At 36.3% G+C, this 26,964-nt stretch overlaps 1 protein-coding gene across 11 annotated transcripts in view; it reads left to right on the top strand.

Annotated features, from left to right (window-relative positions):
* LRRC4C (leucine rich repeat containing 4C) overlaps positions 1-17,826 on the top strand; it is a 485,229-nt gene extending 467,403 nt beyond the window's left edge. For all 11 annotated transcript variants that reach the window (XM_077180004.1, XM_077180002.1, XM_077180001.1 and 8 more), the window contains one exon: positions 15,178-17,826. In XM_077180004.1, coding sequence (XP_077036119.1) covers positions 15,220-17,136 — 1,917 coding nt within the window. In that variant the 5' untranslated portion in view covers positions 15,178-15,219 and the 3' untranslated portion in view covers positions 17,137-17,826. The remainder of the gene's footprint in view (positions 1-15,177) is intronic.
* Positions 17,827-26,964: the final 9,138 nt, after the last annotated feature.

Raw genomic sequence — 26,964 nt, 5'->3', positions numbered from 1 at the left:
ATATAACATGGTAAACTATAAAAAACCTGCTGTGAGTCTCTCCAGAAATACTTAGGTTTCAGTGGGAAATAAAGTGACTGTGATAGAGAGAGAGGTAGATGGATGGATGGATGGATATTGTTTTTCAGTGAAGGATTTTAGGAAAAACCTAAATAAAAGTTAATATATAACTCTAATCTATTGCCATCTATTAATATAAAACCTCTTAAATTTCATGTACACCAGACAACATTGTAAAAGAGGAGATAAGAACCTCTTTCCTTGATGTGGATTATGTCTGCTGTTTTTATTTCATAATTTTGATTGCAACCCTACAATTTATAGCAATAAGGAAGAAAAAAGAGAAAAAGAAAGGAAATACCTCATTATTCAGAAAAAGGAAAGTTTATTTCTTGAGAACTAAAACAAGGTCCGCTCTTAAGGTATGATTACTAGTCTTTCAGCATTCAGCAACCAGACTTCTTTATTTCATGGTTAAAACAATTAGTTTTGTCATTACCATTCTAAACCTAATTTATAAAAGCTCCATTTTCATAGCAGTTGGCTGTCTGAACCTCTTGATATTCATAAACCCATGAAATTATAGAATAGTTTGGGTTGGATGGGACCTTAAAGATCATCCAGTCCAACCCACCCCCAACATCTACTAGACCAGGGTACTCAAAGCCCCATCCAGCCTGGCCTTGCACAATTCCAGGAATGGGGCATTCACAACTTCTCTGGGCAGCCTGTTCAAGTGCCTCACAGTAAAGAATTTCTTCCTGATATCTGATCTATGTCGGCCTTCTTTCATTTTAAAGCCACTTTGTCATGTTCCATTATTGCATGCCCTTGTAAAAAGACCCTCTCCAGCTTTCTTGTATGCCCCATTTAGGTGTTGGAAGGGTGCTCTAAGGTGTCCCAAGAAAGCTAATTTTTCAAGAAGGGATAAGTTTAGTTTAGAGGGTTCCAAGGATCACAACCTTCAACTGAAATAAAAATCATCTGGTTTTATTGACTTGAATGAAACAACTCTAGTTTATCCCATCTGGGAAATTGGTCTCAGTTCAGACAATTTCCTAGAATTACAGAGAAAAATGTTGCCTTCACTCTATTGAAAAGGAAAAAAAGTTATAAAGAGCAGCCACAGGAAAGGATAATGTATATCACTTTCTTTTCCCTATATATTTTTTTTTCCATCATTCCCTCCCAGCTAGTCATAGCTTAGATTTAGATCTATGGCTGCAGTGTTAGAGGAAATTCTTAAATCTGTGCATGTTCCTTATCTCTGATACACAGCAGCTGTCCTGTCTTCCATGAAATACTTCTGTGATTTAGATTCCAGCTCAGAAATCAGGTCTAGTAAAGGAAATCTCTGTCCTTCTATGTGAAGAATGTGAGGCAGAACTCCCTGAAGTCTTTGCTGGTTCTAGTTGCTGTGATTACATTTTGTCACTTTCTGAGCATTCTCAAGCACTGAATATATGAACAGCAGCATGAATAAAGAAATTAAGGTGCTTTTCTGAAGATGCTTAAACCCAAGTTTTAAAACCATTCTTGCAGATCAAAGGCAGACAATGACAGACAATTACTTGGTAATAGCTGCCATTAGGCATTCTTGCACAAGTGGATACATCTAGAAATAGGCAAAGAACTGCATTTGCCTTTAGGCAGATAGCAACATCCACTCTACAGTTAATTGCATAATCTTCTGGTCTAAAAAGTGCACTATGTGAGGCAGGTCTGCAAGTCATCACAGTATTGGGGATATACATGCTGTTTGTCATTGATATTTAATGCCAATTAGCACTTATATTCATCATTGCTTTTAGTAGCTCACAAGTACATGGAACTGGTGCGAAATACTCTGGTGGGAGAATGTCTGATCATGCCAAAAGTCTTTGGATACTTCACAGGAGGAAGTATCATGCATTATCCATATTTATTATAAGTGCTTACATGGGTGCCTGCTAATGACACCTTGGAAATATTTCATGTCCTTGTCCTCATGCATCTTTCTGGAGTAGGAAGAACAATACACAAGGATCCAGAAAATAATTTTGAGCCAAGGAGAACTAGATACATTAACACTTTTGTCCTTCAACTGTATTTTTGATGTGCTCTGGCTAGAGCAACAGTTAGAATTAAAAAATTCAGAAAGTTCTTTCTTGATAGAAGACAAACAAGTAGCTTTTTAAAAAGAGTGTTGAGGTATCTTTAGGTGTATTAGGTATAGCTATGCATGTAAAAAATGCATGAGTTTGAATGAAAACTTTACTGGCTATGTTGTGTTTTATTATTATCTTTAACCATTGACCAGATCATCTGTTGCCCATAGTAACTCTTTATTTTTCAATGAACAGAATGAAAAAAATAACCTAAATTCAGTACTTGGGTCTTTATCAGTAACATTCTCCTTTGCTGGAAGCTTATTTGTTACCATAAGGTATGACAGCTGCTTTAAATCAGCTGCATTAATATATTGACATTTTAAAATATTGTACTACTGCTTTTTTTGTAGCTGCCTTTTATATATAGGAACTCTTTTTTAGCTGTCTCAGTTACTATTTTTTCCTTTTATGTTCTCTGATAGTTTTAATTAAATGAAAATTATATTTTCATATCCTTGAAAACTATCCTAAAAGAATGTCATCAAAGCCCTAGTGCTTACATCAGCAATAATCTGCAGTTGGCACTATATAGCAAATTCTTATTGATATATGGCATGGAGTTCTGACTCCACTGAAACTAAATGCAAAACTCCCTTTGGTTTCTGTGGGAGTAAATTTTTACCTATGATTGTCTCTCATAGAACTAGTTAAAAATGCAAGTGTGTGGTGAGCTCATGCACACAGAATACTGTATCAGCTTTTAAGAGTCTGAACAGCTGAACAAGCAGGCACCTCTGATGATACTGGGCATTAGACCCTTTTGGTAACGTGAAGCAGACACAGCACTGTAGTGAAAATTATCATCTGCTAAAGTATCGTAAGCTAGCTTTCCTGGATCTGATATGACTTTCACATTAATGTAATAATATTTTGAATTTGGCCAGTGATTTTGACAAGCAGGCTATAAGGAGCCTGTGTAAAGAAGATATTTCATTAAATAAAGATGTATGCATCAAATTTAAAACCATGTCTATATGAAAGGTAATCTATTATTTTTCTCTATAAGACTTCCTGTAGTATGAAGTTCCAGAGAGATAACATCTATTCTATCTTTATAATTTATGATTCTTGGATTTATAGGTTGTCTGGACAAATACAGAATAACTCATATATGTTGCCACATTTTCTCACAAATTCCTCTAAAGCCTTGGATTTTCACCAAGCTTCATTCAAAGATCTCTTAGGCAGATATATATTACCAATTCTTGAATCAGATGACATTCTGAAAAGATATGCACTGTCTTGAATACATCAAGAAAACACATTGGGATGGATGATACAGGATTTTGCTAGTATCATATTTCAGCACATATTGAAACACAATATTAAATTACTCCAGGATTAATTTAACATTTGAATAAAATTAAAACTGGTTAAAAAAAAAATATTTTGCCCTGTTAAAGTGGTTGACACAGTTAAAAAATGGACCTAGTTCTGTCTCATTATTTTTGTTTCCAGTGCCTGACTGAGCTAGCTTGTTAAAGGATGTTTATTCCCTGTTAAGGTAAAATCCAAATGTCATCTTATATGTGCATGTGTGACCCTATGACTATGCTTTATACAAAGATATTTGGGGGTTAATGAACTAATTATTGGAATCTAGAAATTAAAACTTTAGTAATTAGTCACTTTAGAGTGAAACTGGTTTTGAAACATTATTTTTCAACAGTACTGTAAACAACATGAGTCTTTTACCAGGTCAGAAACATGTGTTTGTTAGAGAAAAATTGACATTTGAAAGAATATGGCGAATGAAAATGAAATTTGTAGAGCTTATATCAGTCTGACCTCATGGCAGAGAAGGGCATGGAGTAGATTGCCTTGAGGGCCATTGCACAGCAGGTATAGGACAAGCAGGGGATCAGGGCCAGCCAGGGTGGGTTTTGGAAAAGCAGGTCTTGCTTCACTAACCTGATCTCCATCTGTGACAAGGTGACCCACCTAGTGGATCCGGGAAGGGCTGCGGATGTTGTCTTCTTGGAATTTAGTAAAGCCTTTGTCTTCCGCAGCATTTTCCTAGAGAAAATAACTTCCCATGGTGTAGACAGGTAAACAATTCATTGGGTAAAACTTTGGCTGGATAGCTGGGCATAGAGAGTGGTGCTGAATGGAGCTAAATCCACTTGGTCTTCCCTTTCCTCCTTCAGCTACTGAAATTAGTTCTCTGAAGGTGAACTGTTGTTCTTTTTCAAGGGCTTTAAATTTCCTTAGTTGGATAGATCCAAATGATAATGAATGTCACATTTTGCCAGTTATACAATCTTATGGAAGGAATTTTCTTTCAGCTTTTATCATTGTAGTAATTTTATCATTATCATTGTTGGAAGGATTGGACTGTGTCTCAAGTGAACCAGACTGATGTCTGTGCTTTGCTGTTTGGGTAGAAGAGTCCCATGAGTTTCAAGTAAGAGTAGCATTATAAATTGCAGTTTCAAACTCCTGAAGTATTTCTTCAGATTTGCCATTTATAGTGGCAACAATTTGCAGCAAATACTTGATAATACATGTATTGCATCTGGCCAGGGTGGAGTGTGAAGCTCATGTTTGCAAAGTATCTTATATACACATCCTAAATTTTGGTAAATAATTTAATCCATTATTGCCTCAGTTTCTTCAGCTGTAAAAAAGAATAATATTACCTGTCTTTTTCCAGAGGCCTTGTGAAGGTGTGTTTACGTTTGACATCTAATACAGCAGTCCAGGGAATGCTGAATTGACGCCAAAAACTCCCATTGTGTGTAAAGGGCCCTGGGGTCACTATATTCAAGCAATTTCCAATAACACAACTCTCAGGTCAAAGTTTGTTGTTCAGATCCAGGAAAATACTTGTAAGTAGTTGTTATAGTCCCCCTGAGTCACCACATAGTTTCACTCTTAATTTTATTTCACTAGCTGCCTCCTAAATTGAATTGAAACATTCTCCCACTTGTGATATTTAAAGGTGTACAAATGCTGTGCACAAGAGAACCTGTGACCTGCTCATTGCCCAGCAGTGATAGAGCTGGTAATAATGTGCTTGCTATTCTGGCTGTACTGCACTTTGGTAACACCTAGGGTTTAATTGAAATACACCCTGACACTGGTTTTGTTCATGAAGCATAGAATGGACATAATTACTATGAATCTACTGAGGGATATTATGGCAAAATGTCGTATTACTAATTTTGGCTCCTCACTCTCTTTGGGGGAAAAAAAAAATCACAGATTTCAGTAAAAAACAATGTGCTGCAGTTTCATAGAAGTCCTAAAACAAGTAATTTTCCAAAAAATTAACTTCTTATATTTCTCTGTACCTATTTTTTCTTTCAAACACTATCACAGTAGGATAATTGCATTGCCCCTAACAGTTTCATATTCCTTCATAATTAAATAAACAGCTTGTAAATTGCAGACCACAAAGTGCCTGTGTTCCACTCTTACCTTAAGGGGTTTCCATAGTTACAAGGACAAGAAGTTTAACCATCATTTGCCAGACTCAAGGCTATTTGCAGCCTTAACTTTTTAACTCATGTCTCTTTTTCTCTTTGTTGCTTTGTTTATTAACAGAATGAGGGAGTAATTTGGACTCAGTTAGCCACTACAAATGCAATGATGCAAAATGGACTCTGGTGCTTTAGTGTGTTGTTAGCTGGGTATTTTTTTCCCAGAAGGAATTTTGAAATAATACATATTAACAATACAGCCTATCGTTATCAAGGTTATGAAATATCTACCAAGCACTTCTTCAACTCAGCATCAAATAATTTAGCAGTTTAAAAAGGAAAACAGGAAAACACTCTTCTTGACACGTCATCATGGCATAGAAGTATTTAGGCAGATACCTATTCTAAATCATACTGCAAAAAAAATTGATGCAGATTTTCCATGGCTGCTTTAATATAATTTCCTTTCATCCCTCAGTCTCCTCTGTTTTACATACTACAAAGTTCATTTGGAAAAACTGCAGTTATTATTGTACAAACTCGATCTTTTCATGCCACTGAAACGGACAATTCTCTGATTTGTTAATATCAAAGTAATCTTCAAATTTTTTAAAGTTACTTTGGCTTTTACCAGGGTATCTCTGTTGCCAAATTGTAGAGAGGTATAGAAAACTGCTACTGCATTACATGTTCGTCAAACTAAAATAATTTTGTCTTCTTGTGTATGTTATCTGCTGAGGTCCAGAGCTCAGCAAGGCTCAGAGGATGGTGCGTATGGGTGACAAGATTATTCAGCATTAGCACATTCAGTAGACAAGTGCAAATATTGTAATTTACTAAATAATGTTTTGGACTTTAAAAACTAGATTCAAATTCTCTTGGGTTAGGATGAAACTTTCTTAAGTGCAGGTATATACTCTAATTTTTTTTTTTATTTATTTGTTTGTTTGTTTGTCTTCATCATACTGGCTACATTCATATATGCATTCTTAGGTTGTTCTGACCTGACATTTCCCACATCTCTTTTTATCATTTGTGAGTAGTGAGAAAATTCTGAAAGTAATCAGAGCTAATACCTTGGATTCCATGAGCCTTACACATTTTCACCTTTTCATTTTTGAAAAGACACAAACTTTAATATTATATAAAGTAACAGATTTTTTACCTACCAGTTTGAAATGTTCTAGTACATTTTTTAAAAGGATGTTAATTTACAATTTAATGTTTACATGTATAAAAATTGATATTATTATACTGGAGCAAAACTAGTTTGTTTGAAATAAAGTATCACTGTAATATGTCTAAATAGATGTTCAATCACTCCTAAAACCAGAAAATACTATGGTACTTCAAAAAAATTGCCCCAGTATGACAGGACTAAAACCTGTGCTGTTTTGGACCAGTGCTTTTGAACAGCATATAGTTTTTATTAAGGGTTGTTTTTGTGCTAATTTTTTTGTGGTTCTCAGATGTCTTCCGAACATGGATCTGTAATTTTTGTTTGATAATGAATGAAAAAAGAATTTAAAAACATAGTTTTAGAAATTGTGCAGTTTAATTATTGCTCACTGAGATACTTCTGTCATAAGATAGGCAAGTCTTGAAGGTCTTGTTGGACTTTCTCTTATATCATGGTTGGCGCATGAGGTGCCATGACAGACTTCTGTAATTAAGAGAATTTTATTATCAGGCTATTGTAAAATTTCTACTGTTCAGTTGTCCATTTTCCCCTACATAAATATCTGTCCAGAAAGAGATACAAGATGAAACAAACAACAAAATGACAGAGAAAATGTATTTAATGAACTGAATTAGTGAAGCAAAATGGAACTTCAGTAACCCAGGGGGATCAGTGATGAGGTAGAAAACCTTTTTACCTTTATGTAATTGGTTTGAATCAAGCCCAAGTCAATACAGAACAAAAGTTCCTAATGTCTATACGGGGTCTCAAGAAAATGAATCCAAATTAACTTTGAAAAGGGACTAGCTAAACTACATTACATCCTTTTATGGACACTCTTAATTGAAGTTACAGTGGCCTTGATTCAATTTAGCTTAAATTAAATTCTAAATAAGAATGTCCACACTAAGATTTAATGCAATAGAATTAACCCACTTAAAAGTTAATTCCAATTAAAATTCTAGAATGTTTCTGGGTGCACTAAAACCAAGCTGTATTGTGGTGGCTTTTATTGAAAGAATTTTAGCTCATTGTGAATAGTTCATAGATTGCTCCTATTAATACAATTGTGAATAGTTTGAACAGAGAAGTTAGGATTGCTCTGTCCTCATCACCCTTGGAGTGACTCCCTGGAGTGGCATCCAGGGAGAGGACAACAAAGAAGTAGTATAATTCCTCTTAAGATATCTAAGTTTGTCCTAAGGAAATATTCATTACATATTATCTGATGTTTTCTATCATTTTACTGTGAAATTAGTTTTACTGAGGATACAAACTGCAAATGATGCTTAAAATTATATTTATAAATAAAGAGAAATAGAAAACTGATTGAGATTCAAAATATCTTAATTTCTAGCTAAAATGCAAATATTTTTGCTTGGACCAATGTGCACTCAAATTCTCATTTTTAAAAGGTTTATTTCATATTCTTTTCTTTTACCTGATGTTAAAGAGAAAATTTTAAACCTTAGGAAGAAATGAGAGAGGAAACATGAAATCATGCTGGGAAATGAGGTGGGTGAAATAAAGCTGGTTTCTGTATAACAAAATGAAAGACAAGAAGAAAAAGGCAGACTGGGTCAAACTCACCCTTGATTGAACTCCACTGAAATCAGTGGTGATTCAGGAGGATTGAATGTGTCCAATCACATTTAGGTCTTTCAGATCAGTGTCTTAGTGATTCAGTTGAGTCTTAAAAGGCTTGCAGGAGAGAACTAGGAAGTGTCTGTGGTACAGCAATATCCTCTCTGCCTCCGACACTTGAATGCTTCAAGGGGCCACAGAACTATGTCCCAGAGCAAAACAGTGAAACATGCAAAGAGAAGAATAATTTGCATTGTGAGTGTTTTGATTGTCTGGTCTCATGAGTAATCAGTTTGCATTTCAGGGCTGTCTATCTAGCCTGCTTTGGCCTCCACTGTATTTAACTAAAAATAAAATAAAAAACAAATAGATAAAAACTGCTGGGGTTTGAAACCTCACAGGATTTTAGACATTATTTCAATGGCTCCCTTAACTGCTGTTGAGACTTTTAAAGTCCTATAGCAGTGAAAAGGGAAAACCGATTTTGAACAATGTAGATAAAGTTACCCAGTTCTATAGTCATAGACATGGGGTTTCATTGTAGATCAATCTATTAGAAAAAAGCCAAACACCTCTGACCAGAGTCAATCCATGAAGAAATAAAAAATAAGATTAGGAAAAGGAAACCATTTTAAAATGGTAAAGCTACTGTAAACCATTTAATTGATTTTTCATGATGCATTATAGCTGTCTGTTGAGAGCATAGCATGTGTTCCTTTGTTAATGACAAAAGCATCCCATGGAAAAAGAGAATGGTGTCATTGTACTGTGTAGGGGCATGAAACAGCATGCAAACTGCTTGCACTGCTCTTGAACAGAGAGCTCAAGTCCTTGAGGGTTCAGCCAGGTGGAAAGGTATTTCCAGAGAGGAAAGGGGGGAGGTGAGGTGGGCAGGAGATTATGGTGAGTGAATCCCTGGCAGTGTAGTTCCATTGGCCCAACCCTGCACAGCCATATGGGGACACACATGTGAGGCTGCTGGAGCATTTGCAGAGCAGATGTTGGTAGAGCATTTCTGACCCCGGTGGAACTCCCTGCCCACAGCTCAGTCTCTATTCCGGGATGAAGGCTAACCCTTGTGTGTTTCAGTACTTTGTGGAGCTAAAGCATATTGTGTGCGTGTCTACCCTGAAATTCCCTTGGCTGCTTCTGCTGCCATTGCTGCCAAAAGGAGATCAGTCTCAGGCCCTTGGAGCATTCAGAGTTCCTGAAAAGAGAGTCAAAAGAGTTACTTCTGCATAAGGTCGTCCTGGGATTTGGACCTATTTTTACTGCTGTACTCCAAGCTCTGTTCCATACAGAAACTATTTTCAATTCTCTGGTGCTGATGCTACCGGAAGAGACTTCCCAGCATAATTAGCTGCTTGACGCACCTAGCTCCTCTTCACATGCTTGGAAATCTGCTGTTTAATTTGCAACTGTAGAGTGGCTTGTTCTCTGAAAAAATGCAGATATCATTGCAAAGGGTTTTTCTCTCAGAAAACCTCTTTAAAAGGGTATAAGGTACAGCGGACATAACTGTGCTATATAGAGTGAAGCAAAGATGATTTTCTGAATGCGTCCACATATTTGTCAACTTGAAAAAAATTGAAAAAAGTGATTTGAATGCTTCTCCTCCTGAAATTTTCTGGGACATGGCTGAGGGAAAGCTTTTGTGATTTAACAGTTCTTCAGCTGAGACTTAACTGTGATGAATTTGTGATGATGTAATTTTACTGTGATAGTTTAAACACCTGATTCTTGATAAATTCTGTCTGTATTTTCAGTGCAGCACATATCACATCTCAATTTTTTTCATGGCAAGGGTACAGCATGAACCAAAGTGTGCTACATCATACTGTATCTTAAACCATATATTGGGATAAAGTCATGGCCTTTGCACTGCACAGCTCTGCTGCTGAGACAGTTTTTCATAGACCCACAGACAAGACAGAAAGCAAAGCATGAGTTGCCAACAGCAACTAAACTGCCAGCTAAGGGTCACTGGAGCTTGGGGTCACTGGAGCTTGGGGAAATATCTTTGCCACCTGCCATACCTCATTAGGCAGATCTTTGCAAATGGCGTGGAAGTTCTCTTTTGTTATCAAAGATCCCCATTACAGGAAAATCCTTCAGCAATCAGAGGGAGCACAGTCACCTTCTCCTGGTAGTATAGCAAGAGAACAAAGCACATCAGACCCAAGACCTCATTACAAAAAAAAAAAAAAAAACGAGGTAATATTACAAGGCCCATAAAGAAGGCACCTCTGCAGACACATTTGGCAAAGTTACATTTCAATAGGGTAACCACGGCATCCTCCAAGCTGTCCCTGAGGAAAGTTGCACTGTGCTTAGCTGCAGAGGTAGATTAGCTCTGTCATTCCTTGCTTCATCTTCTGTACTGGACCTTAAGAGGGCAGAGCTTTTAGCTCAGAGGAAAATGTGTGGTACATTGAGAGTAACAGAGAGTTACTCTCTATAACTTTTCAGATAAGCTATAGAGAGGAGAATATGCACATCAAATGTCAATTTCAAAAAAGAGATTTTTTATTTCCGTGAAAATAGAAAACAAAATGAACGGCTCTCCATATATGTTTGGGAATGTCTCTATGGCCATAAAGAGAACATACATTATTGTGCTAAAAAACCAGATGACTGTGGTAATTAGAGCAGTGCCACAGACAGACTAAAGGCCATGTTTGGAAACACATTTGATAATTGTACTGTGTGTAGGGAACCAACTGTGCAGTAAGGAAATTCTTAACATTTTAAACTAAATTTTTAGTCTATACAGCAGAGGGCACTAGTGATATTGAATTGACTGTAGAGTTGCTATTTTGATACTAGAAAAATGAAAAAAAATAATACTTAGAAGACAAAGAGGTGTCAACAAGGACTAAAGAAGCTGGTTGATGGTCTGTGTTCCATGTGCAGGCTTGTAAAGCTAAACCTGCAGTGTTTCTAGCATAAATAGGAATTGAATAGCAAATTACTCTAGTACAGAGCTCCAGATGGATCTTTATGTAAAGCCCATTAAAATATTTCCATAACACCCTTCAAGGCTTTAAATTAATTTTCCACTGTTATTTTATGCTGGCTAATTTTTTTCCAGGGTGTTTCCAAGATATTTATGATTTAAAATTGCCCTTATATGAAATACCTGCATCAAGAGTTCCTAATTCTTTAAGCTCTGAGCCCTGAATAACAGCCAATACAAAAGAAGGGATCTTTTTACTACATTCTTCCAGCCACCAGGAATCTTAATGCCATATTTCAGCCTCATGCAAACCTCAGTAGATGGAAGTGAGGATTAGCAAGGTATTGCCTAGTATATTTTCTGCTGGTCATGGTCACTTTTTTGGATCATCATCTCCCCTGTACTTTAGCAGCACCAAGTCCACTTAGTGTAGTCTTGTCCTAAAAACAGGAGCCATTTTGCTTTCTGTACTAACAAAGAACAGGGCAAAAAGACAAGTAATATAAATAAGTCCAAAGTTAAATCAAATGGTGGCTGCAAAAGCTAAGATTTGCTCTCACTGCCTCCTGGAAAATGTTGCAGAGGGATGGAAATATAGATATTCTGTACTTATATATTAAGCAAGATACGGCTTAGACACAGAAAGATCAAACATACCAATACATGTGAAAACATATCTAGAACTTTGTATTCACATATCACAAAATGTCTTCAGAATTATAGACTCAGAGAAGTTATCAATTAGTCAGTAACCAAACTTGTATTTGAAGTATGCACAGATTTGAATTTTACGGAAACCTGTCGGTGTCAGATTTCCCTGGAGGTCTTTGATAGATGGTTGTACTGAGGCATATGTTTGATTGAGACATCCCTAGCACAGGACTAGGGAGAACAGTAAATGTAAAAGCCACAGGCGATTTTGGCTCAAGAAAAAAGCTGTTCCTTGTGAATGATTCATTGTTTCAGTCAATAGCCAAAAATAGGAAGGATATAGGGAATTTGTCATAAGAAGATAAAAGCATTTCTTTCAAAAATCTTTTTGCAACTGAGACATGTCAACACTTTGGTTTGGGTTAGACAACATTTACTGATCAGTCTCATAACAGGGTAATTTATTTGTTGTAATAATGTACTCAAGTAAATTTTTTTTTTTTTTTTTTGCCCATGGAGCATATGTGTAGTGATGAAAAGGGAAGATTTTCTGGATGAAGAACTAGGTAAAGGAAATGTTGGGAGATACCCTCAGGTTCAAGTAATTGGAACAGGAGAAAAGTGCCTTGGAGTACTTGCAGCAGGGCTTGGGATCATCAGCTTCAGGGTGGCTAGAAAAGAGCAGCTGAAGGGACTTGGTGCATTCAGAGCCTGATGTTGAAGGTGCTTGCTCTCTCCCATGGCCTTTCTTATTTCTCTGTACTTTTTTGTTCTACGAATGCTGTAGTTTTCCTGGTCCCTCAGGGAATCCAGGATACAGGACTGAGACCAGACAATGACAAAAAGATAGAGAAACTATATGACATCCAACAAAGGTGGTCTTTAGTAGTGAATTGGTCTAAGATTCTTGTGCCTCTGCAAGCCCAGTGTTCTGCCTGTGCCTCACCAGCCTTGTACACAAGGATAACTGGCAGTTCTGAAGGCAGACATAGCAGTGTTCTCATGCCAGTTTCAGTAAAGACAAAAATATTGCACCAGTGCAATGGTAAAATAATTAGTTTGTTGTGTTTCTGTGTCTGTTTTAGTACTTGTTAATGGAATTCATTATTCACTCCAAGTCCTTAGGATACAAGTTTTAGAAGAATTTTGAAAATGAGAAAGGAAAAACAAATTAATGCACAAAAAAAAAAATTAAAAGGGTGATAAAAATGCTAATACAATCACTTAACTATCACAGATGATGGTTAATTACTATTCAGCAAAATTCATGGATCACAGGTCTTAACTAAGAACCCTAAAATTGATATAAGGCTCTAATAGAATTCTTTTGACCTCAACGGCAGGTTTTTCTTCATAACTGTGTAAGAAGGATGGGAACTATGGCCTTTTCACCTGCTTTTTGAGTGCAGTTTTACTGCAGATGGACTTTTGCAAGCAAACTTGAATTTTAGTGGTTGGAGTGTTTTCCCATACATCCTGTTCAGCACCTCTGAAGAGATAAGTGACCTTGTGAGCCTGCAGTGAAAAGGAAGGTGTGTAGAGCAGCGACCCCTCATCCAGTCTAGTACATCATCCTGAAGCTGATGTTCAGGAGTGCAGGTGTTGGCAGAGGGAAGGGATGGAGGGGTGGGAGCAGTAACATCTAACACTACAGCCGCAGGGTTCTCCAGAGTCATGGGACAGAAGTGTAAGCTGCAGAGACAGAAGTGACTTGCTCAAGGTTGCAAAACACATTAGTTTCATGAATCTTTCATAACAAGAATGATGTTTTATAAATAGCACATATAGAGAGATCAAACATGCAGATATAGCCCAGAATTTCTAGTTCTCTTCACAGTTTTTTAACCATTCTATTGGCTTTTTCTGCAGTAAATTATTAAAAATGAGATGAGAACACTTGCTAGCTCTGAACCCTTATAACAGTTTTTTTTAAAAATGCAGAAATGAATTCTCAAAAACACATTGTCTGAATATACAATTAGAAAAAAAAAGTGTTTCATTAAGTGAATTGCTGTGAGATGAAAGTTAATATATTTTTCCTGGTTTGGTGATTTTTTTTGATGGGGTTTTTTTTCAGCTTTTTTTTTTTTAAAGAAAGGTCTCTATTTTTTATGAAAAATGAATCAGTTTGGAGTCTGGAGTGGAAAACTGTTGCCTTATGGTATTTTGTTTTAATGAATATATATGTACTATCCATCTGGGTGCTCTGGGTTATAAATATGCTTTAAGCTTGCTGTAATTTCTAAGACTTCACTTTTGGCTGATTTATAAGAAATTTCATTAATCTCAGCAACAGAGGAATCTTGAACTGAGCAGCAGATTGGAAATGAACCGAAGGCTGGGGACTATAAAAACTGCCACACATGTATCAGTACTGAAGTTCTTAAAATGGTAATGACCATTTGTAGTGTGAAGGTCTTTTTCCCTTTGCAGTAAGAATTTTTTGGGAATTTTTTCAAGGTGCCAATGAAACTGCCAACCCTGCAGCTACAGGGATATTTTTCAGCATTTAAATAAATGGCTATTCTCATTTCTGTGTTCAGTACATATTTGCTAATGAGTGTTTCTCTGCTGCTCGTGCCAAACAAAAGAATTGAAGAGGCCATATCATTAAATTGGATGATGCTCAGTATGCTTCTTTATTTTAATTTTTAAATTTTTTTAATTCTTACAGGCAAGATCTTGCCCTGTCATCTGCATGACACTCAGTTTTAGAGATTTACTTCTAGCTAAACTCTGATTCAGGAATCATGTTTGTATAGACAGAGATTTTTACCCAATCCAGAAACTTGCTTTTCATATTGTCTGTTCTCCTTCAACATGTAAAAAAGGTTAACACCTTGAATACTCTGATAATTCCTATCTTAGTAGATTCCTATGTTGCTAACTTTTGCCTTTGGAGATGCTTGTCCTTTCTTTCAACTCTCCCCTGAGTTACATTTCTTTTAGGTATTCATTGTGATTGAACTTCTTATCTGCCATCCACCTGTATACACTGTACATTGGAATGTGCAGGAGAACTAATGTATGGCTATTTCTTATCTCATTGCCAGTTGCAGCTGACATACATATCTGTACGGAAAAGTAATATTAGAAATTCTATACCTGCTCTCACTATCGAATTTCAAGAAATTGGTAGAGTTGACTGAAAGGACTTGAAAAGCCTTTGTTGAGAGAACACAATTATTTGAGATTAATTTAATGTTATCCTTCTCATTTCTTCCTTTCTTTCAGACGATTCAAACTCCAGAAGGACCAACACCAAATAAATTATGAATGTTGAACAAGATGACCTTACATCCACAGCAGATAATGATAGGTCCTAGGTTTAACAGGGCCCTATTTGACCCCCTGCTTGTGGTGCTGTTGGCTCTTCAGCTTCTTGTGGTGGCTGGTCTAGTGAGGGCCCAAACTTGCCCTTCTGTCTGCTCCTGCAGCAACCAGTTCAGTAAAGTGATTTGTGTACGGAAAAATCTTAGAGACGTGCCAGACGGCATCTCCACCAACACCCGGCTACTCAATCTCCATGAGAACCAGATTCAAATCATTAAAGTTAATAGCTTCAAGCATCTGAGGCACCTAGAAATCCTGCAGCTCAGCAGGAATCACATCAGAACAATTGAAATAGGGGCTTTCAATGGTCTGGCCAATCTCAACACTTTGGAACTCTTTGACAATCGTCTGACCACTATCCCAAATGGGGCTTTTGTATACCTATCAAAACTGAAGGAACTGTGGTTGAGAAACAACCCCATTGAGAGCATCCCTTCTTATGCTTTTAACAGAATCCCTTCTCTCCGGAGGTTGGATTTGGGGGAATTGAAAAGGCTTTCATACATCTCAGAAGGTGCCTTTGAAGGTCTGTCCAACTTGAGGTATTTGAACCTTGCCATGTGCAATCTTCGAGAGATTCCTAACCTTACTCCGCTTGTAAAACTGGATGAGTTAGATCTTTCTGGGAATCATCTGACTGCCATCCGGCCAGGTTCTTTCCAAGGGTTGATGCATCTTCAGAAATTGTGGATGATACAGTCCCAGATTCAAGTGATAGAAAGAAATGCTTTTGATAACCTTCAGTCACTTGTAGAGATCAACCTGGCACACAACAATCTAACACTACTGCCTCATGACCTGTTCACACCGCTCCGCCTAGAAAGGATCCACTTGCATCACAATCCTTGGAACTGCAACTGTGATATCCTTTGGCTCAGCTGGTGGATTAAAGACAAGGCACCCTCCAACACTGCATGCTGTGCCCGTTGCCACACACCCCCCAGTTTAAAAGGAAGATACATTGGTGAGCTGGACCTGAATTACTTCACATGTTATGCTCCAGTCATAGTGGAGCCACCAGCAGACCTCAACGTCACAGAAGGCATGGCTGCAGAGATGAAATGCCGGGCATCGACCTCCCTGACCTCCGTATCTTGGATTACTCCAAATGGATCTGTAATGACACATGGGGCATACAGAGTTCGGATTGCTGTGCTCAGTGATGGCACATTAAATTTTACCAAGGTAACTGTGCAAGACACGGGTTTGTACACATGCATGGTGAGTAACTCTGTCGGGAATACCACGGCTTCTGCCACGCTGAATGTGACTGCCCTGGATAACCCTGGTTACACGTACTTTTCAACCGTCACAGTAGAGACTGTGGAACCTTCTCAGGATGAGGCACAGACCACAGAGCAGGTTGGGCCCACACCAGTTACCAACTGGGAAACCATTAACATGACAACCTCACTCACTCCACAGAGCACAAGATCAACAGAAAAAACGTTCACCATTCCTGTGACGGACGCAAACAACGGGATCCCAGGAATAGATGAGGTTATGAAGACTACCAAAATCATAATTGGTTGTTTTGTGGCTATCACTCTCATGGCTGCTGTGATGCTGGTAATTTTCTACAAAATGAGGAAACAGCATCACCGGCAGAGCCATCATGCTCCAACACGGACTGTAGAGATCATTAATGTGGATGATGAGCTTACAGGTGACACACCCATAGAGAGTCATTTGCCCATGCCAGCAATAGAGCATGAGCACTTAAATCACTATAACTCTTATAAATCTCCTTTCAACCACACAACAACAGTTAACACAATAAATTCAATACACAGTTCAGTGCATGAACCGTTATTGATCCGAATGAACTCGAAAGACAATGTTCAAGAGACTCAAATCTAAAACATTTATGACATTAAGGGGTGGGGTGGGGGGACAACAAAAGATGGTTTATAAAACAAATGACACAAATGACTGGGCTAAATCTACTGTTTCAAAAGTGTCTTTACAAAGAAAAAGAAATTTATTTATTAAAAATTCTATTGTGATCTAAAGCAGACAAAATTATGTGTATTCCTCAGAACCTGTTTTTGCTGCAGTTATTTACCCTCCTCGTTCCCGTTTTCCTGCCCAACCTACCCTGACTCCCATTTGCCATATTTTTCATAGGAGATCTTGATTCCCTAAAAGAACTGATCTAGGAAATTTTGTAAGAATTCTGTTACACTTTGGGAATTTTTATGGTGAATTCTAGTGGTGAGATTCGGTCTATTTTGTCACTTTCTCTTTTTTCTTTTGTTTTCTCATGCCCTTTTTGAAATTATTCAACAGAGAATGGAGTAATAACAGTAACTTTGCAAGTGAGAAAAAGAAGTAAACCTTTTTTTCTCCATGTAATGATTTGCTCTGTACTTACCGAAAGCACCATTCTGTGAAAAAAAAATGGAAAAAAAAGTAAAAAAAATCAAACCAAAAATTAATTTACTTGTGAAAGCCTATAAAACCCATGATCTTTTAAGCAATTCTAGAACCAGAATTTGTAGTTCAAACACTAAACTAAGATTATAAATAAAATGTTGGTTTTTTTCTGTACTTGGATATAGCTCATTCTTAGTGTGGCTTTAAACATCAGAAGTTTGTTAAAATTCTTATGATAATATGCTCTGATGGTCCAAAACACAATCACTTTAAAGAGAATAATTAAATCATTTTGGATCATTACTGAAGGATATCACAGTTTTCATTTTAGTTTGTGAAAACAACATACTGGCAAACAAGGGTGTTTGATTTCTAATGCAAGATTGAGATCATTCCTTCTAATGGTGTGTGCAATTATCTCTATTATATCACAAGATACTTTTCACAATGTGAAAACACTTTTCACAGTGTGCCAGAAAAAGTTTTGCAAGGAACTTCAGTTGCCTCTGAATTTATTAGACAAAACTAAAAACTTTTTTTCTGTTTTTTTATTATTTATAACTGTCAATAAGAAAATTCGTCTTTATATCAAAGCTAGTGGTTTCCAGTTCAGTTGTTCTGGGACTTCTAGGTACAAATATGAAAAAAGCTTAGCCATAAAAATACCTGTAATAAGAACTGTATCCCAATGTGCAAAATCAAATCAACATGCTCTTCATGGAGTAAATCACAGGAAAAAATCTGAGGATTTTGGTTTAAAGAATAGAAAGAACAAAGTCAGATAAATCAGAGGATATTTTAAGTTACTGTAATTTGCGCGACAATTAGACTCCCTGTAGAGCACCCAGTTTCCATTAATTTAAACTCAGACTCATGTACCAATGGGAAATGCACACCCTCTGCCTTTCTGTTTATATACATTCTCTGGATTTAGCTTATTGGTATAGGACTGGTGTATACTGTGCTTGCTGAAAGCTAAAAGGAAGGCTTTCCATAAGAAAACCCACTTCAGGACATTGTGTTCTTCCAAGCAGAAGTTCTGCCAAGTTAAACTTTATGCATTGGCAGCTGAACAGAAGCATTTTAAGATTATTCAAATTAGGACAAAAAAAAGAATCTTGTATATGATTTCTGAATGCCTTTTCACCTGTTTTCTTTCTTAACCACCCTTACTGAGGGTTTCTGGGGCCTTGTGCCAGGCAAATAAAATTCTTAGCAAAATCTGTTTGGATCTTTCTAGTATGGAATAACATGCAGGATGAAGACCCCACTGAAAAATATACTTCTATTCTGCAAGTTTAAGATGGAATTCTGATAGGTTGAGGAGGTAAACATCTGTTGGATGCACAGTTCTCAAGGTTGCAAGTGAATGTTGTAGTACAAAGGCCTGATTTAAAGACGACACAGTGGAGATAGGTGACAATGAATCACACCCTGCAAGGAGTCTGATAAGTATAATACCGAATGAAACCCAAAGTTCTATAACAATCTCTAAGAAACATTTGGCAAGGCATTATCCTTTGATGTGCTACACGAAAAATAATATCAACTCAAAGGGAATTTTAATAGAGGGCAAACATGGACCTGAATGTAAAATATTGCAGCTGGGTTTCTTAGGTTTCCCTGTTTCTTCAAAATGCAATTGAATATTTCATTGGTGATTTCTTTTAAGCATTGTGATAGATTCTGTACAAAATGACTACAGTTGCACATTCCTATGTATTCTTTGCCCACCTGGCTAGGAACAGTCTGTTCATGGCCAATGCTAATCTGAAAATTGAAAAAAAATTCAATTCAGGAAACCTAAATCTGGACAATTTAAATCTGTAATTAATGCATTTATGTTAACAAATTATGGCTACGCTAACCAATATTTGTGAAAGCAGTTATGGTCAACATGGTTTTATAAGCACGTAGTATTTTACTAACCCCAAAAATAGGTTAGTAGGAGGCCTATAAGAAAACAGATATAGTTACTGTCAGGTACAACACTGGGTCAGTGACAATCTTTGATCCTTTTTGCAGTAATACAAAATACTCTCAATGACTGTTTTAAACAATATATTCATTCTTACTGAGTGTTAATCTAGTTTTATTGGCTAATCAAAAAAACAGATATTTCTGCTTGCTCATAATAATCATAAAGGAACATCATTGGGGTGTGTTTGTTTGGGTAAGTATATATCTGTTACATGTCAGTGATATTAGGTGTGATTTTCCCATCATGTTCCCTATCCTTCTTGGAACCACAGATATTATTTCTGATTCCTTCCTACTTCTACAAAACACTCAGTACTTTTGCAGGTGAATTAAATACCACAGTTAGCAAAGATCACAGTTTAAATTATGAATTGAGCTCTGTAATAAAGTAAATTGAATGCCGTGCTCTCTAGTTTTGATGCTCAAATCACATGCCAATGCCTCCTGTTACTGCTCCAGAGACAACAATGTTAAGAAGCCTCTATCTCCTGTATGACAGAGCATAACTGACAGAAATTCTAATGAAATTTCTCTTGCAGGTGACCACATTGTGTGTGATGTAAAGCGATTGTGCAAAAAAATTTGTGTTCTTGATTATGATCTGTCACTTCCTGGTGGGCTCATGAGAAATGATGAATTGTTCAGTTCGTTTGATGGAGTTTGAAGATGTTTATCTGCTGTCCTGTGCAAACAGAAATTGCAAAGCATTTTCTTTCTAGAATATTCATCAAGTCTTGCGAATCTTGCCATATGAAGAAATAACAGGCGTAAAAGCAAACCAAGTCAGTTCCATTCAATTCATCATAGAAGATGGACATTTTATTTTCCTTCCAAAAGGGCTGAATGTATGAAAAGTAATAGATTGATTGTATTTTTTGCTAAAATATTCTAACACATTAAAAATTATATTTAATTGTTTCAAGGTTCCCTGTCCCCACTGGCACAGGTTAATGACAGAATTAGAGAACAGACAAGTAAATTAATATTGTACTTTATTATACCAGCTTTTTAGTCTTTTGAAAATGTTTCATAACAGCTGTTACAAGCTTTTATATGTCAGGTAGACCATTAATATAGTCTTTTCAACAAGGGGCATGGAAAATCTCTTCAACTTTTTCACCCCTATCTAAAGGTTATAGTCCATTTTTACATGACCTAAATACATTATTTTTGAAATTCTCACTGTTTTTATTTAAGTCCAGAAGGTGAAGGTCTAAGAAATATTAGGAGCTACCTTGCAATTTCATACCAAAAGAAGTAAATGAAGAAATAATTTCTCCTTATCTTCTAGATGTAATAAACACAGTTGGGCTTTAGTTCCTGGGTTTCTGTTTTTCTTAGTGGAATAATTTAATTTATATTTTTCTCATTTGTGCATGTGTTGCCAAGAAAAATCTCATTTCTAAAATTTAATCTGCAGTTAGTCCAAAGGTAGTGTTGGACATTTTATTACAGAGGTGATATTATACATTAGTATTGTAAAAAACTAACACATGGAGCCACCACCAGTGGTTCATCAGCAAAAGACGAGCTTGGGTAAATTCTGTGAAACCTACCAGGTAAATGTGCAATTCCTGTTAGCCCTGCAACCTCTCTTATGGGTTGCTGGTGCCTTGTGAGAACACTGTGGTTGTATCTAGTTTGTGGATGGAAGAGCACAGCAGGGCAGAAGAGATTTGGGTTGGGAATAACTTCATTGACTGCTCCCCACTTAAGAGCATAGATGCAGCAGTAATCAGCATAACAGCTAATGGCTCAGGTCCAGACAGTGTATTATTAAAAATGAGGAATTTTTTTTTAATTCTTTTACCACATTTAATCACAAGTTGGTTGTAAGGCTTAATGCATACTAAACAATGGGAAACTTGAAGAATAAAAAAAGTAACGGATTTACAGTGTAAGTTTTACACAAATGGCAAAATCATGCTTTGAAAAAATATGAACATTGGTTTGATTGACTCTAGGATAGGTTTTTCAGTATTAACTTGATTAAGGCAGTCTCAAGCTGTCAAGGGAAATATAGGTTGGATATTAGGAAGAAGTTTTTTACAGAAAGAGTGATAAAATTCTGGAATGGCCTGCCTGGGGAGGTGGTGGAGTCACCACCCCTGGATGTGCTTAAAAAATGATTGGATATGGCACTTGGTGCTATGGTTTAGTTGAGGTGTTAGGGCATGGGTTGGATGATCTTCATGATCTCGATGATCTTTAAGGTCTCTGCCAAACTAGTCATTCTGTGAATTCTGTGAAGACAAATGAAATCTGTACTTCAATAGTTACATGCTATTTATTTTAATAAGAATAAACTATGATTTTGTTAGGTGAGAAATGTGTAAGGAAATATTCAGTTTAATTTGTCTTGGTTTTACTCCTTCCTCTCATGTTTATAACATACACCCAGATTGTCTGGTAATCAGCTCTCCAAGGGGCCAAATCAGTGAATTCTGACTGACTTTCATAAGAGATATCTTTCATGTAGTGTAACTCCAGTGAGGTATGAAATCTTGGAATGAGGGGGAGACACTGAATTGATTACATCCTCAAATGATATTATGATCATCTTTTGTAAAATAAGATAGAGAAAAATAGTTTGTAATTTTTGAGAACTTTGAAAAGAAAATATTTTTTAAGATAGAAATTCTTAGCAGAAAAAAACCCCAACAAACCAGAATAAATTAGATTATTATTGGACTTGAAAGGAACAGTAAGATGTAATGTTCAAAGCAAGAAGTGGGAGCTATATATCCCAGATAATTATTACATATTTTCTATCGGCACAATTTGTAAACTCAAAAATATTTGCTTTTTTGTGTATCATGAAGCTTCTACAAGGATTCTAACTGCTTTATCCATACTTTCCTGTTTTCTTCTTGCATTTTGCAGTACATGCATGATAAAATCTGGGCTGTCAACTCTGCAACAAGTTCTCACACAGAGTGTGAAAGGAAATTCTCTTAAATCATCCAAATTCCACTTATTGGAGGTGCATGTCTGGTACTCTCTGGGGCTTTTTTCAGTCTACTTGAAATGTCTTGTGCAACGAGAGGTTCCTTAGTTTCTTTGATTCTCTGCTATTATAGCAATATATGATTAATATCTTAGTTTGGAGAAGTTTTTGCAGGGATTATATTTTCATCAAATTTTAAATATAAACTGCAATTTCATTTTATTTTAGTAAAACATTTTGAACTCTATTGACTTGGAAAAATACTTTTGTTTTTTTCACAGCAGCTTAGTTAAATGCAACTAAATTTCAAAAATGAAAAATGAAAAAAAAATTGAAAGAGAAACTATCTTGGAATGCTCTGCATGCAGATGGGGTCTGTATATATGTATAATTTAAAAATTGACTCTACAGGTGAGTTTAAAGGAATAAAGGAAGATATTTATAAAAAAGAAAATAAAGGAAAATAAATGAGCCAAGAGAGAATCTAGTAAAACAGAACTGGAGTTAGTGGACCACAGAATTAATCCAACCCCTGTAACTAATTTAATTCCATAAGATGTTATTAAATTTGATTCAATTTGCTCATTTAATTCCTCAAAAGGACAGTTAGTTGTCTAAAAAAGGAGGTGGAAAGATGAGTTCTGGTTTTGTCAGTACCCGCATGATATCAAGCAGGTTTTCCCTTTCCTTGCCCTCCTGGGCTTGCCATTGCTGTTGAGCTGTTCAATTCCCATTTTCTGCAACTGCCTTCCCGAGGCACCCGCCCATCCAGCCTGTGTTGGGAGTGAATTCCAATGGTCAGTGAGACAAGCACATGTCAGTGTTGTGCTCCTAAAGCAGGGCCCCTGCAGTACTTGGTGTTTTAGTTCCCTAATTCCTAAACAACTCATTCCTATCTGATAACACAAAGTAGTTTCATAAATAATGCATAAGTTTTGAATATTGTATATAAGATTAAGGCTGTTGATCACATGCCACATGTTAATCTATCTTCCACGTTGAAAGAGTATTTTTTTTTCCTGTTGGAATATATGTTTCTTGTGATGAAGAAAGATCAAAATCAAGAATCTGATAAAATTATAAAGACTTGAAAGAATTATCAATGCTGTTGAATATTAAGACTATAAAAGGATTATGAATTGTATAAAACTACAATTAGGAAACAAAAAAAGGCAGTAAATAGAAATGCTCCAAGATTCGTAGAAAACAAATATCTAAATAAAGTTATCATGACATTAACAGACTGAATAAAACAAAGGAACTGACAACTTTGATGGCTTTTGCTAAAACTTCCTGGGCAGAGATTGTTCTGTTCTCCTATTTTTATTTTCTAAATAAATTCTATTTCTTATGTTGGCAGTGTTTCCATCAGGATAGACATAAGTAATTATTGTTGGAAATATTGTCCCCTCCTGTTTCTATCTGGAGAAACACTGGCTCTGGATGTTTATTTTTTCAACTCCCTGCTGATTTCTGACACTCCTGTGGGGAAGCAATCAATTCCATACTGCAAAAAGCTTTTGTCCACATAACACAACAATAACATAATAAAGAGCTGAACTTAGCAATGAAGAATAAAATAAAATGCAGTAGTAATGGCGAGGGAAGTGTCCCGAGAAAACAAACATTACAGGAGGAGAAAAAATATATTGAAAAGATGAAGGAAGTTGAGGGAGAGTGTGAAGCTATGCTTTCCTTCTCATTTTGTGCATTGTGTTCCTTGGTATAGCTGGATCATATTTGAATCCATTGATGAATTAATTTTAAATACATCACACTGGAAACTCTTTTAGAGATTATTTTAAAAGTAATAAAAGCAAAATTTTTTAGACTTGTGTGGGTCAAAAAAGTCACAGGGAACTATTTAAGTTGTTATGATGTTGTACTAGGACACTTAAAGATTACTGTAGCAAGAGATTGAAGTTGGAATTCTGAAAAATAAACTGTTCATACTTTACAGGTAGAAAATAATTTCACAAAAGAAAAAGTAGACATTTGGGAGAGCCCAGTTGGCAATTTCTGCATGTACGTATAATTTTAGCATTAACTTCTGCTGATTTTGAAATTGGATTTATAAAAATCAACCTGAAAGAAGCACTGGAATGCATAGACTGGACAAAGATGGCGCTAGTGAAAAAATTCATTTAGTAGAACTTCCCATTTTTATCCTTTGAAGTTATTTTCAGTAATACAATATTTTTATTAGGAACTAAGAAGAAGCTCACATTTTTTCCCCTTTATCTCCTCAAGTGGGGATAACATTTTAGGGTATTAGAATTTTGGGGAAAAAAAAGGAAAGATGCCTTGTGAAACACGTGGTAATTTTGTAACATGCTTTTGTTTTGTTTTAAGTTGTTTTTTCTTGCCTTTACAAAATAATAGAAGGAAATTGTAAAATAGAAAAATTGTCTCTGATGAAATTTCAGAAGGTGCAAGATATCCTTATTATTTTCACACAAAATTTATATGTCCCTACTGTTTTCTTAACTTCGTTCTAATTTGCTGGCACAAAAGGGTAGAAAGCCCAAATAAGTCTTCCTTATAATTTTTTCATGATCCTTTAGGTTATGAATATGCTGGGTTTTTTCACTAATGAAATTAATATTAAATGGATTTTATTATGTTTCAGATTAGAAGCCTTTTCCTTTGTCTCTATTTACAGTTTCATTTTTTTTCCTGTACCTTCACTTTTCACTCAGCATATTTTTTAATTAAAAAGCTAAATCTTTTTAATTATGTATTTTCTCCATGATACAGGGTTGTAGGATGCTGTGTTTCATCCCAAACTTTCTGGTAGAATCTGGTCTCATTCAGTACCCTCATAGCATTTTTTGGTTGTACCACTCTCTGTCTCTAATTGAGAGTCAGTCTCTATGGTCATCAGGAATTTTTCCTCGACACAAACTCAAAGTAAATGGAAGTGCAGAACAGTATGAGTGCCCAGCACTTGCTATGAGCCTCAGCAGCACAACGTGGTAATTTCAAACTGTCCAGGTTTCTGTGGCAGTTGTGGCTTGGCTGCAGGACATCAGCAGAACAGCCTGCCCTGAGTGAGGTAATTAATATCTTGTGCATATCTTAACACAGGAAAATTTTACCTCTGAAGAGGAGAAGAATTATACTCTGTCTCCTCTGAAGTGTGTTTTACAACCCAAGTGGAAAAAAAGCTGCTTGGTTTTTTGTTTGTTTTGAGGTGTTTTTTTTAATTTAAAAATTCGGAAATCTATTTAAAGTTTAGATTACTGCGACCATATTTCATGCACGGTTGATGGAGGTGCCACAAGACTGTCATTTAGCTGATATCACTGAAGAGTTGGATCAGCCTACTTCTAAATGGATTTTCCTTGTGCTGATCACAGATAATTACAGGTCTTTTTTTAAATACCTTTTAAGTACTGATAGCACAGCTATGGAAGCACATTGTTAGGAATGATGCCAAAATTTTACAGTTGTGCAAATTCATCACATCTAATCCACTGGTAGTGGTCTGTTGCTTTAGTTTAATTTTAAAGTTGTGATCTGACATGTGTTGCTATATTGGTTCAGTAGGGGAAAATATTTTGTTCTTTTAAAATGTTAATTAAGTCCTAGGAGAATTGATGGGCTGAGAACCAAGTCTTTCACATTGCTTTGCTGTGACAGTGCTGCAGCTTTGATTTTAAGGGTATACCAGAACACATGAAAAGTGTTCATCCCTTCCAAGTCTTCTGGGACAGATGCAGTTCTCTGTCTGGGCATTTACTCTGAGATATAAACTCTATCAGACACATACCAGACACATTGCAAATAGGCCACAGGACATTCACCATGGGGTAATAAGCATTGATACCTCTTGCTTCTGAGTTTGGCCTTGGGTTAAATTTCTGTATCTTCATTTAAGTTTCCATCAAGTGCTCTATCTTAGTGCAGCTGCAAAGTGTTTGATAGCTGCCAGCCTGTCTTTGCAGGGTAAGTTATGCAGAATTAAAAGTGTCATCCCTCTGTGTCTGTTGTTCAGACACAAACTGCTCTGTCTCCATCCCCTATGGAATCTTCCAATAATCTTGTTTCTCTGCAATCCTAATTGGCATGATTAATTCTTTTTATTCCATTTCATTTCTCAGGGTCTTTCCAAGGAATGGCACGAGTAATGGCAAGAAGAAAGAAGTTGGTGATTTTACTTCCAGAACATATGTGCATCCAGATAATCAGAGAAGCACAGAATGGCTTGGGTTGGAAGGGAGCTGATAGATCATCTAGGCCTATAGATCATCTAGTTCCATAGGCAGGGACAACGTTTGGGTAAAGCGCCCATGAAAAGTAGTACTACAAGAAACAGATCAGTCAAGACACAAAAGATTAGAAACAAATATAAGTCCATTCTTTCCTCTATTGTAGACAGACAC

Source organism: Agelaius phoeniceus, chromosome 6 (genome assembly GCF_051311805.1).
Source record: "Agelaius phoeniceus isolate bAgePho1 chromosome 6, bAgePho1.hap1, whole genome shotgun sequence".
Classification (NCBI taxonomy): Eukaryota; Metazoa; Chordata; class Aves; order Passeriformes; family Icteridae; genus Agelaius; species Agelaius phoeniceus.
This window is presented reverse-complemented; position numbering and strand designations above follow the sequence as displayed.